Here is a 13,056-nt window from a genome sequence, read left to right as displayed (position 1 = left end):
TCCTATTATCAGAACAGAAGTTTACAGAAAATTTTCATCTGTTTTACAATGAGTTAATGAATATAATTCAATTAAAAATAATGAATTATTAAATAACTACCTACACTATTCAATGTCAGGAGTTACGTAACATGTCATTGAAGATTTGAAAGTTAAAATAAATAAAAAAAATAGGATGTTATTTTAATGATCACGTTTTATACGATTAATTTAATACACGCTGCACTGTATGCAAAACCATCTTATCAGTCCAGAAATACACTTCATAGTATAAATCAATCGACAAAGGCATACATGATTCATAACCACAACCGCGCCCGGTTAAGTCCCACCGTGTGTCCGTCTTTATATAAAACGACTCGGGATATTTTCAATTTAGTTTTTATTCAATATTCGAGGAAGGTATGAAATTCTAACAATGTTTCACTTAGAAGGGATTATGTTTATGGCTGTGCTCTGTGCGGTGAACGCCTCGGTTATTGTTAATATTTATGATGACGGTAAGTTTCTTCTTTACATAATCCGCGTTTACTTTAGATTGAAAATACCTATGAAATTTATTTACATTTATTATTATTTACATTCTCAAATATTTAACAATACATATGTTATGACGTGATATATATTCCAGACTTGGAATCAAAGACGGCAAAAAAATTAGAATATTGTAACGTCAACGACTGCGACCAGCTGTGTCGGCGTATAGGGTTCCATGGAGGTGTGTGTGTCGGTGATCATTGCAAGTGTGATATTAATCAAAACAACGGTAAGTAACAATGCACGATAATTACGTTGATTACATTGGTCAACAATGGTTTTGTTGCCCTTGATGTAAGAGTGGTTTCGAGTACCAACAATTCATAGTATGCCAACAATTAACGAAACACTTCGAAAGATTGGCTCTGGTTTTTTTAAATCTTAATTTTCATATTTTATTAAAAAACGTAACAAGTATATTCTTAAATATCAACTTTATTTTTTAAATTATTACTAGTTCTTTTGTTTTCATATTAAATTAATGTGCAAATTAGTTGATAAAGAAGAAAAAGTTATAAAACTTATATTAAGCATCAGGAAAATGCTTTTATTAGCTCTTCTTTTATAATTTATTTGGGTTCAATATCTTTTCAAAGACCAGCTGTAATCTGCTATCATGTGACGGTCACATCTACCCTGTTAACTTTCTTCCATCACTTTTAGATCCTGGTAAAAGTACACTCTCTGTTTCTCGATATAATATCCATTTTCATTATATAAAAAAAATGTTTTTTTTTTCAGCTGTGTTATATTATGTAATTTGACTTTTTATAAAAGTTTTTCTCAATCTGTTGAATTTATAATACGGACATTTAGAAATAGATTTTTGTCTTACAGAAGTGGAAGAGAGCAAAGTAAATCAAAATATTCACGGTTGCAACAATCAGGCGTGTAATCAACTTTGTCTTAGATTGGGTTTCACGGGCGGTGAGTGTGTTGGTGACCGCTGCAGGTGTGATAATTTCCTCCGAGCTGAAGGTAACATTAGGTTTACAAATATTTGAATAATATATATAATATACCGTATAATAATCTATTGATTGTGTTTATCTAATGAATATGAAGTGCTAAAATAAATGACGAGAAAACTACATGTTTAAACAAGTATGATAATTCTCATACAAACCACACTATAACGGCAAATTTAACACATTCATGCTAAATTGCAGGATTTATATTCATAAACAGCAAGTGAACTTCTAGACCTTCTATTGAAAAAATCTGACTGGTAAAAGTTGTAAATATTAGATTTTGTGTCTGCTATTTACAAGTCCGTGAAAAAATTATAATTAACAAATGGAAAACTGTCCATGGTAGAGAAAAGATCTCATGTTAAAAATAATTTGTAGCTTTTTTAATATCTGACATGTATAAAAAAATATTACCGTTAAACGGACTCTTTTTAAGGATTAAACGTTTAAATGCCATTATACGCCGCAAATCAAACGCACCTAGTCCTACAGTATGATTATGTTTTCCTTTACAATTTATCACAAATGTAATCACTGGTACTTTAATCACTGCACTATGATAATGGCCCGATAAGTAAATATATTTATTTTTGTAATTATTTAGTTATAACTCAGTCTTATAACATCTAACGAACTTCGTCAAGTCATCGGAATCAGCAGCGTAGTAAGCTATTTTTAAAACTAGTAAATTTTCATCTGCTGTCTATATAATATAATATAGGTAACATATATAATATGATATGCGATGATGTGAAATCTTTATCAATGAAAACGTCATAAGTCATAATTGATTCTAAAATAAATTCTCGTCTTACAGAATTAGAAGGAAGTAAGTTACGTCAAAATGTACTTGGCTGCAACAATAGGGCCTGTGACCAACTCTGCCGTAGATTGGGTTTCACAGGTGGTGTATGCGTTGGTGACCGTTGCAGTTGTGACAATTTCCTTCAAGTTGAAGGTAACACTAAATCTACATATCTGGCAAATTTCTTCTCACATTATATATGATCATCTTTATCAATGAGAACATTATAAATTGTAAATGTGTCTTAAGCAAATTCTCGTCTTACAGAATTAGAAGACAAATTACATCAAAATTTACTTGGCTGCAACAATAAGGTCTGTGACCAACGCTGCCGTAGAATGGGTTATACAGGTGGTTCATGCGTGGATAACCGCTGCAGTTGTTACAACTTCCTACAAGCTGAAGGTAACATATATACATAGCAATGTAGCTCCTAATTAAATTAAATATAAACCTCAGCTTTGCGATCTGCAGCCTAGAGTCAAGACCAAAGAATCATTTCTTAAATCTAGTAAATTTCTCTCAGCTAACCATATAATTATAAGGTAGATAATATATATATGAATATCTTTATCAATTATAAATCGTAAGTGTGTCTGAAACAAATTCTCGTCTTACAGAATTAGAAAACAAATTACATCAAAATGTACTTGGCTGCAACAATAGGGCCTGTGACCAACATTGCCGTAGAATGGGTTATACAGGTGGTTCATGCGAGGGCGACCGTTGCAGTTGTTACAATTTCCTACAAGCTGAAGGTAACATTCCATCTTTATATACAACACTAAGTAGCTCTTAATTGACTGAATTTTGAATTTCAGCTTCGCGATGTGCATCCTAGAATCAAAATGAAAGAATTAATTGTTAAATCTAATAATTTTTTATCTGCTAACCATATAAATATGAGCTAGATAATATATATGTATATACATAATTATATATTATCATCTTTATCAATGAGAAAATTATAAATCGTAAATGTGTCTTAAGAAAATTCTTGTCTACAGAATTAGAAGACAAGTTACATCAAAATTTACTTGGCTGCAACAACAGGGCCTGTGACCAACGCTGCCGTAGAATGGGTTATACAGGTGGTTCATGCGTGGATAACCGCTGCAGTTGTTACAACTTCCTACAAGCTGAAGGTAACATATACATAGCTATATAGCTCTTAATTAAATAAGATTTGAACCTCAGCTTCGCGATCTGCAGCCTAGAGTCAAGATAAAAGAATCATTTCTTAAATTTAGTAAATTTCTTCTCTCAGCTAACCATATAATTATAAGGTAGATAATATATATGAATATCTTTACCAATTATAAATCGTAAATGTGTCTGAAACAATTTCTCATCTTACAGAATTAGAAGACAAATTACATCAAAATTTACTTGGCTGCAACAATAGGGCCTGTTACCAACGCTGCCGTAGAATGGGTTATAGAGGTGGTTACTGCGTTGGTGACCGTTGCAGTTGTTACAATTTCCTACATGCTAAAGGTAACATTATATATATATTATGTATAATCATCTTTATCAATGAAAACATTATAAATCGTAAATGTGTCTTAAGAAAATTCTCGTCTTACAGAATTAGATGACAAATTACATCAAAATGTACTTGGCTGTAACAGTAGGGACTGTGACCAACGTTGCTGTGGAATGGGTTTCACGGGTGGTGTATGCCTAGATGACCGTTGCAGATGTTACAATTTTCTACAAGCTGAAGGTGACATTAAATCTACATATTCAGGTTGTTCCAAAACTCAACGTCAGCTGGTTGACTGATTATTTTTACCTAAACTAGTATAACCTGGTCAATCCTCTGATACGCGCTTTTTTGGGATTTTCGGGAAAACTTATTTACAAAGAAATGCTCTGAACCATATAACCAATAACGTTATATAAAAAAAAGGTGTAATTTATATATTAACAACATGTTGTTTATCATTTCCTAATAAATAGTACTTTTAGATTTTTAAAAGAAATTCTATACATTCTTTTAGTTTATTGAAATAACAGATGGATACGAGAAACAATTTAATAAAGTCTTATTTTATATATCTAGTCTTAATAAACTTATGAAATTTGTTATTTCTATTAATAAGAATTATTTCCATAAATTAAAAAAATGTTGCAGATAATCAAATACCTTCTGTTGACGAAGCCGTGATGGAGATAAGCGATAACTATGCCAACAATAAAGACGTGGATATTTGCAACACTGCCATATGTGATATTGCCTGCCGAAACCTATGGTATCCAGGAGGAAATTGCTTCAACGGAAAATGTAAATGCTATAATCAAGGTACGTACAGTATATTGTACGTTAAATATATGTATCGTGCACGACCACGTGCCTCTATTGGCTAGAATAAAAAAAAACATTAGAAAAACCTTCTGTGCAAATGGTTATTCTACAATTAGTTCTTTGATAAACAACGCATCTGTTAAATGCATTCTGTCTTTTTCTTTCTAAAATTTTAAATTGTACAAAATTTAACAAAAAAAATCCCTTCCTTTCTTTAGCTGGTTTTTTCAGAACTGGTTATGACTTATTCTACCGTCAAACAACATTACAATATATATATTTATATTGTTGTGTTCCGGTTGAAGGTGAAATGAGCTAATGTAAGACACACACTGTACATAACATCTGAGTTTCTAACGTTGCAAGTTGATTTGGTCGAGCGCATTAGTTTTGTAAAAAATGTTTAATATCTCTTAGCATCTATGTCTATGAGCGGTGGTGACCACTTACCACCGGGTGGCACATTTGCCAGATAAAAAAAAAAACACTTTTTTCTAACTATTAACAGTTTTTACTACTATAGTATATCAACAAGTAAGTTTAACGATACTATATTGAATAAGAAAATTTGAATTTTGGTCTTCGAAAATTTCGAAACTTTGATACTTTAACTCATATTAATTCACACTTGTGTGCAGCTGTTTATTAAGGAATTTCACTTCTTGGTTTCTTACTTCACAATGGAAGTTTTACTTACAGTCGAATGTTAATATTATTTATTTTTCTTTAACTGCAACAAGTTTTGATTGGATATAAATAGTCAATAGTCGAGAGTTATATTTATACTTATTACAATGAGCAGACAAGCTCATGACATAAAAACATAATCTTGATAATTTCGTTATCAAGTGTTCCGTGGAAATAAGATAGTATGTTGTTATTATTTACACAACTTTATGAACGCATCAACACACTTGTAGTTATCATTAATTATGTAATACATAGAAAGTAAGACGTATTATTTTCCTAACACATATAAGTAAGTTATAATTATAACCCTTCACTTCATATCTCACAATTTTACTGTTCCGCGGATTACATACAAACAATTACAGGATCAGTGGCCCTTGACACCATTCCGAGCCTTCCGCAAGAATAGTTAGAAGTAAAACAAAAATTGTTTTTGAAACCTACTTCATATAACTAAAACACAATTCTAAAAATAGAATTATTTTTCTAATGGAGAAGATTAGAAGAAAAGGTTTTGGAGCCGTATTCCATAACGCTGCTGCTTTAAAAAAATCACTGCCTTAAATGTAACTTTATTTTAATTATTTTTAGTTCAAGAGCACAAAATGTCAAGATTATTGCTATATTGTGATATCGTGGCTTGCAACAACATGTGTCACCGTTTACATTACATCGGAGGAATGTGTAAATTTGGATCATGTCAATGCTATTAAGATTCGTCTATACATGTATTTACTTTTAACAATAAAAAACATTAAAAAAACATTATTAAATAAATTATATCCTTATTTTCATGTTGTTTTATATTATTTCAATATTTTAAAAATTATCATCATACATTTATATGTATCGTTTGTTAACATATTCGAATTTTACAGATAGGGATATATTTAAAACACCAATACCAAAACGAAATGGTACTATGATGGAGAATATAACACCGATAGAATCTAATCGTTTTACGCTATTGTTATCACTATATGCAATTCACAATATGGAATCGATAGATTCTCTTTATAACATCACTTATTTTTATGCACACACGGTTTTGCTATTGGAAAAGCTTTACTATAACCAGTCCGGATAATCTTCAATCACACGTATTTACATTGACTTCGCTGTGTGTCATAATATATTTTAATTTGTTAATGCTCATATATAAAAATTTATAAAGAGTGAAAATTCGAGATGCTGCAATGTGCTATTCAAGCTCATCAAAAAATTCGTTCAAAATTCTTGTCCAGTCTTTAAAGGCGTTTTATATAACCCTAACGGTTCTTTACATATATTTATTACTTTATTCAGAGACTCTTACGTCTTTGCCTTTCTGTATTTCAGTTTACATAGCTGCAATACTATTCAATAATTATCTTAATGATATGACGGTGGAGATAGCCTTGCCTCGTCACAAATTTCATTTTTGAGTATTTTTGCAATATCTTTGATCATCAAACGAACAAATATAAATCGTCTTTATATCTATTATAATATAATTTTATCTTGTTTTATTTAGTTAACTTCTGTGACCCAATCGCCTGCAACATTCAATGTCAAGATTACGTCGGCGGCATGTGTATAGACGATCATTGTTTCTGTTTTTAACAAATAAAACCGTCATTCTTTCATTTTATTAATTAAAATAGTAATCACCGACAGATATAAATATTGTCAAGGATTTAAACAATGCACTCCTCTTCTTTCAAATGTCCAATTAATGATGATAGAAAGGGAGAAAATAGTGTCTAAGTAATCACTTCTTGTTATTTATTTAAAATTTTACGTCGTAATTATAATATAAATATTTTCATAGCATATAGTGTAAGACACATTGTAGAAAAGCATTTTTGAATAAAACAGTCTTGCAGTACCGAATAGGTAAATAAATCAACGGTTTTAGAAAAGAATTACTTTATTTATAATGTATGTTATATTTCTATAATGATAATAAAGTATATTTTAGAACGTTGCTATAGTTTTATTTTAATTTTTTAACTTTGTCAACATAGTTTGAAACTGTGGACACATCTGCATATTATAATTATCGTGATTAAATATAACAATACAAGCGCTCAAAACCGTTCAGAAAATAGTTACGAGCGGCTGTACGGATATATATAAATATATAACTTTTTTAAAACAATCCAGTGAGGCTTGACTAATGGACGAACAGTCTCTTTTTCAACCAGTGAAAACCTTCATAAGGTCCTCTGCTCCCTTGGGGTAGGCACAGGGTTACGTGGGATTTTTACCTACTATAAACACTGCGATGAACGTCGTCGGCACGGATCGAAGAGGCTGCGGGATCGTGGTGATATAACGCAATGACTCCTGTGCTGTGCTACGCTCGTATCAGTTCGTATCGTATCGGCTCAGTGGAACTGGTGGTCGGGCTTTGTGCAAGCTCGTCAGGGTAGGTACCACCCACTCATCAGATATTCTACCGCAAAACAGTAGTACTTGATATTGTTGTGTTCCGGTTCGAAGGGTGAGTGAGCCAGTGTAATTATAGGCACAAAGGACATAAAATCTTATTTATTTATTTATTTAACACTTCTTGCACAACATATAAATAAGATGAGAAAAGTAGGAAACAATCAAAGAAAAAGTCTTATCGCTTATAGCGATCTCTTACAGACAACCTTTGGTGAAAGAATTTTTGTAAGAGAACAGGTAAGTGCATTTACATATAAAAAGGAGATACTAAATATTTAATAAACTACACATATCTACATCCCACTAACCACATATAATAATATATACATACATACATATACATATATATATAACATGTATAATATAATATGTATATAACATATACATATTATATATAATTATAGAGTTTAAAATTATATATAGATAACTACTACATACCATTTCATATATACATACCTTACTTGGAAATGGACAAATAATAGCTTTTCAAACGCTTTACGCTTTTATTTAAAAATGCTTAATGAATTCGACTGCCGATCTTAGTTCCCAAGGTTGGTGGCGCATTGGCATTTCTTACAATACCAATGACTAAGGGCTTTGGTGACAATTTACCATCAGGTGGCCCATATGCTCGTCCGCCTTCCTATTCTATAAAACAAAAAATTAACTCTTCTCAGGGGGTGAAGGTAATCTCCCAACCGCATCTCTCGCTAAAGGCACCGCGTGGCCATCCCCGCTCATCTTTCTCATGTCTCCCACAGCCTACTCATCAATCAATCAATTAATATTATACGTTCATGATTAACTCATATAATATTAAACTAAAGCTCAAGTTTCATTGTTATATTAATTATAATGTTGTAAGGCTATATATTCATACATAAACATATTTTTCTTGATAATCAATAACATAAAAGCAGGAAAAATAAATATATAATGCAAAAAAAGAAATTTTAAAATCACAAATAGTACTTCGCAACTTCCAATTCTGTCCTCACAATAGAGACAAGTGCCAAAGCTACATCCGGCACTATACGATAACCGCTAAATTATTGTATTGTGAACGTTTCTAGTACTCAACGCTATATTACTATAACAACTTCTCTAAAAAGAAATAAAAACCATCGTAACATATTTGCAATATCGCTCGTTATATGTCCATTAAAGGTAATTTTAAATATATTTCTTTTGTGACGTTAAAATATTTTCATACAGATCAAAATAAATATTTACATCTTAATACTCCAGCTATAAAAAACATCAATAATAAAAACGAATCTTGAATTAGTTATCTATAAAAACAGCCACTAAAACTACGACACCGAATGACCACGAGGAAAACTGACTTCGTTCAATATTAACAGTGAACGTCCGGTGAAAATGACCCTGAGTCGGCCAAGACTGTAATTTTCTATTTACGACCCATAAAGGCTTTCATTTCTAGCCACTTGCTATTGGAAAAGCTATCCTACACCGAGTGTTCGATGTAATCTATCGTTTTGGAACGAATAAGCAATAGAAGAGAGTACGCAGTCATTTGGCTTTATTTCAAATTCTTTTCAACAATTAATTGTTTTGACTTCAAATTACTTTCATCGTCAAAAAAATATCTTGACGAGTTATAACTAACTGCTTTAAAGTTCAGTTCAAGGAAATAAGATGGTTGTGGATTTGCTGTATGAAAAAAGTAGAAGCTTTGAAGTCAGCATTATCATTTGAAGTCAACTCTCTGGTCGCGTCAGATATTCTAATCCGAGAGATTGAGGGAAAGAGAGAGCACTTGTGTTTGCGCACATACTTGGGCATTTTTTTAAAAGTTTGCACCATTGCGATTTCGGTTGTCCCCTGTTTAAAACAAAAGATTACTTGAAATTGTAGTTTCTATACGAGTATTGTGTTAATGTATTGGAAGGTTTAATTATTGTTGTTATGTTGATATTATAAACTAATTGTTTTTTGTTGTATATTAAAAATAAAATAGTAATTAATGATCGATGAACTCATATATTGCCATGTCCCATTCAATAATTGTCAGGTTTGAATACTATTGTGTCTAAAATCTGGCTTCATTACCATCAACTGATAGTTTTATTGAAGAAATAATGAAACGGTCTTCTGATTGTGATATATGTATTATTACCATTAGTTATTCAAAAATTTAAATTAATTATTAAATTTCAACCTAAAAAACCGCCCACTGGGAAAATTCAACTGAGTTACGTCATTTTCTTAATAAATATACCAAATATTATTGTGATTCTATTTTGTATTTTAAGACTAACAACCCTACGATAACATTCAACAGGCTGCTATTTTGTGTAAGCTTGCATTAGTTTCGAAAAACGCAAAACAGTACCACGTCTCAGTTGCGTGCGTTATAGATTTCCACTGAGTTACGCTGATTACTCAGTAAGTAACTCATATTACTATAAGAATTATACATTTTCAGAACAATAAAAATGTCTGTTTATCTAAAATGTGGTAATTCGATTGAACTTAGTAACTCGTTCTCAGAAATTTGTAAAAAAATTGTTGTAACCGAAAAGTCCGTTACGTCAGCTGAGAAATCATTTTTCAGCGGAGCAGTTTTCGTAACTCAGTAGAATTTAAATCCGCGTTTACATTACTAAAATTAATATTATTATTTAATAAAATAAAATTAATTATTTAAAAAAAGTAAATTAGAAATTTTATAAATCAATTTAAATTTATATAAAATAAAGCCTTAATTTATGTTTATTAAGACACATACTAACATATTATTGTTGTAGATATTGAAATGGCACTTAATGCGAGAGTAAGAAAATAAATGAGCTAAGGGAAGATGAAAAAGAAAAGAATCAAAAGAAGTGGTTAGAGAAGAAACGTAAATAGAAAGAAAAACAAGTTTTAAATAATCAAAATGCTACACTATCTACAAAAAATGAATCTACAAGAAAAAAACGAAAAACGAATAGGAAGAGATTAGTTCGAAACTACAATAATGCCCTAAAAAATTCTAGTGTTAAAAAACGCACTTCAAACAAGCAAGAAAGCAAAATCAAGACAAAATAGTACATAACTCAGTGGAAGAAAATATCAGGGTCGGACGCATTTAATTCGTAATATATGATAAAGTACACAGTGTTTTGCGTGATTTCTGAGTTTTTATGACAATTTAGACATCACTGATTTAATTAATGTTAATATTATTGCATAAAATATATGTGCTAAAAAAAAACTATTTTTTAAAATCACGCAAACTTTTAAAAAAATGCCCACTTGTGCGTTATAAAATTTCCTCCGTAATTTTTTAAGATCATCGCTAGAACCTATGCAGCGTCGTTAAGTTTTGAAAAAATTCTTAAGGTAAATATTTTTCATCTCATCTCTTATGGAAGATTGTCTGTTTTTCTTGTATATTTGTGTGTGCGCCATTTTTTCACTTATAATCCTTTTAAATAACGCTATTCCATATATGGAAAAGTAAGAAAGAAATAATTAGATACCATTTAAACAAACAACTGCAAATATTAAAATGTAACTATATTGCTTTAGCCTATGGCGTCAGTTACACAGATAACATATGAAATTAAAAATATTTCGGGCGAAACCATTTCATATCAAAAAGCAGTTACGACATGCGTACGTGACTCATATTAATTTAGTCAAGTTTTAATTAGCGGCCCGAATTCAAACCTACTTACAACTAAGTTAATTAACTAAGTCTGAATAACTAACCTTCATGAGAGTGGAACAAGAACGTGGCCAAATTATTATAATCTGCAACCGTTCCGCGCTTAATCTAGAAGTTTCGACCGCGAAACTTTACACATTCTTACTACATTGGGGAACCAGACATCGTCATGTTTTACGTTAAAGTATGACAATAATCTTACATAATTACTCTGGACGCTTATTAACACAACTTTAGTATTATTATTATTTATTCATTATTTTGTTTTGTTTAGTTTCTTTTCAATGCATCTGACATTATTTTAAAATATTTTGATGTTCATAATCTAGTTATGCTATTTATCTCTATTTAGACTCGGCTCAGTAACTAATAAAAACAAATCTGGGACCATAAAGTATACATAGCATTATATTTAGTGCAGTCTGAGAATTTCAAAATATATTATTGTATTTATTCTACTTTTCGTATTGTTTCACGCAAGCTGCTAAGAGGCTAAAACTTTTCAGCGTCACCGGCAGTGGTAAAGCCTCTGCCTTGAAATTTAGGCCATCAATCCACAAGCTTTTAATAACGTCAATCTTAACGGTATCTCCTACGACATCGCAACTTACCTCAGGACGTGGTCGGCAGAGTCAAAGACTATATTAATATTCATTCGAAATACCAGTTATTATATATTAATGTACCAAATGATAGCACGATTTAATTTACAAGCTGTGAAATAAATCTTCCAAAATATTAAAAACAAATATAAGAAGTAATTTTATAGCATTTCTGTTTAACATTTTAGTTGAAACAAAAACCGATTGCGGTTTTTGTTAATATTGTTCGTACATATCAATATATGTACGAACGACTCGTAGGTGTCCCACCGCTGGGCTCATCCCTCCTCTTGTTTCTTGAAGCATATTTCACCAGTTTAAGTTTTCTTCTCTAGAAGTTTAAGTGCCTCCACACGAAATACCTTAAAAACTGATTCAACTGTTTTGCCGTAAAACAGTAAACGTTTACTAACGTAAATGTATCGGTCAATCCATAAAGCTTATATTTAATATATGATAATTAGTATTGATTATATTAACATAATCGAAAATAAACTCAGCAATTTGGAACGCCTTTAGCAAAACTTCATATGCATATTTCTACATAAAAAGTCGACACCTAACGTCACATAGACCTTGCAAGGTCGGCATTGTGTTTAACTTAGCAACGTAATCAACTTCATATAGTACAATTTTTTTCTAAAACTTTTTACATACATATAATATACCGTTGTTTATAAAATCGGAAGTACCATGCTTACCACACTGGTTTCAATATATGCGGATTATATATCACGGATTTCGTTTTATTTATCAATAACGTGACAACCGATTTGTCATACGGTTTTTGAAACTGTATAATAAAAATTGTTAAATTCTAAACTCACAATATTGATTTCTGCAGAAATCACACAATCTCACATAAATATTTTATTATCAAGTTCAATATTTTATTCATTGGATACTATTTATAAATGTAGAATTTATATAACACAGCCGTTTTTTAATATTATATGTGTACACTGTGCTTTTGTTTGTCGCTCAATTTAAAAAAAAATCCATAAAAAAAAATATATACCTCTAAAATTTATAAA

At 30.8% G+C, this 13,056-nt stretch overlaps 1 protein-coding gene across 19 annotated transcripts; it reads left to right on the top strand.

The window, feature by feature from the left end:
• The first annotated feature begins 204 nt into the window (after nt 1-204).
• Nucleotides 205-7,277, top strand: LOC126781837 (tenascin-like). Of its 19 annotated transcripts, none has more exons than XM_050506936.1 (11): nt 210-500; nt 632-766; nt 1,375-1,515; nt 2,326-2,375; nt 2,628-2,664; nt 3,018-3,071; nt 3,321-3,458; nt 3,673-3,810; nt 3,884-4,063; nt 4,451-4,618; nt 5,903-6,105. In XM_050506936.1, the coding sequence occupies exons 1-11, from the start codon at nt 419-421 to the stop codon at nt 6,022-6,024; spliced, it is 1,245 nt and encodes a 414-aa protein (XP_050362893.1). In that variant the 5' UTR covers nt 210-418; the 3' UTR covers nt 6,025-6,105. The 19 variants fall into 19 exon arrangements, with proteins under 19 accessions (XP_050362891.1, XP_050362892.1, XP_050362893.1 ...); XM_050506927.1 differs by lacking the exon at nt 3,018-3,071 and adding an exon at nt 2,934-3,017 and having other exon boundaries at nt 268-500; nt 2,326-2,466; nt 2,581-2,718; nt 3,405-3,458; XM_050506928.1 differs by having other exon boundaries at nt 272-500; nt 2,326-2,466; nt 2,581-2,664.
• Nucleotides 7,278-13,056: the final 5,779 nt, after the last annotated feature.

Source organism: Nymphalis io, chromosome 4 (assembly GCF_905147045.1).
Source record: "Nymphalis io chromosome 4, ilAglIoxx1.1, whole genome shotgun sequence".
Taxonomy (NCBI): Eukaryota; Metazoa; Arthropoda; class Insecta; order Lepidoptera; family Nymphalidae; genus Nymphalis; species Nymphalis io.
The sequence above is the reverse complement of the archived record's forward strand: the minus strand, read 5'-3'. Positions and strand labels throughout refer to the sequence as shown.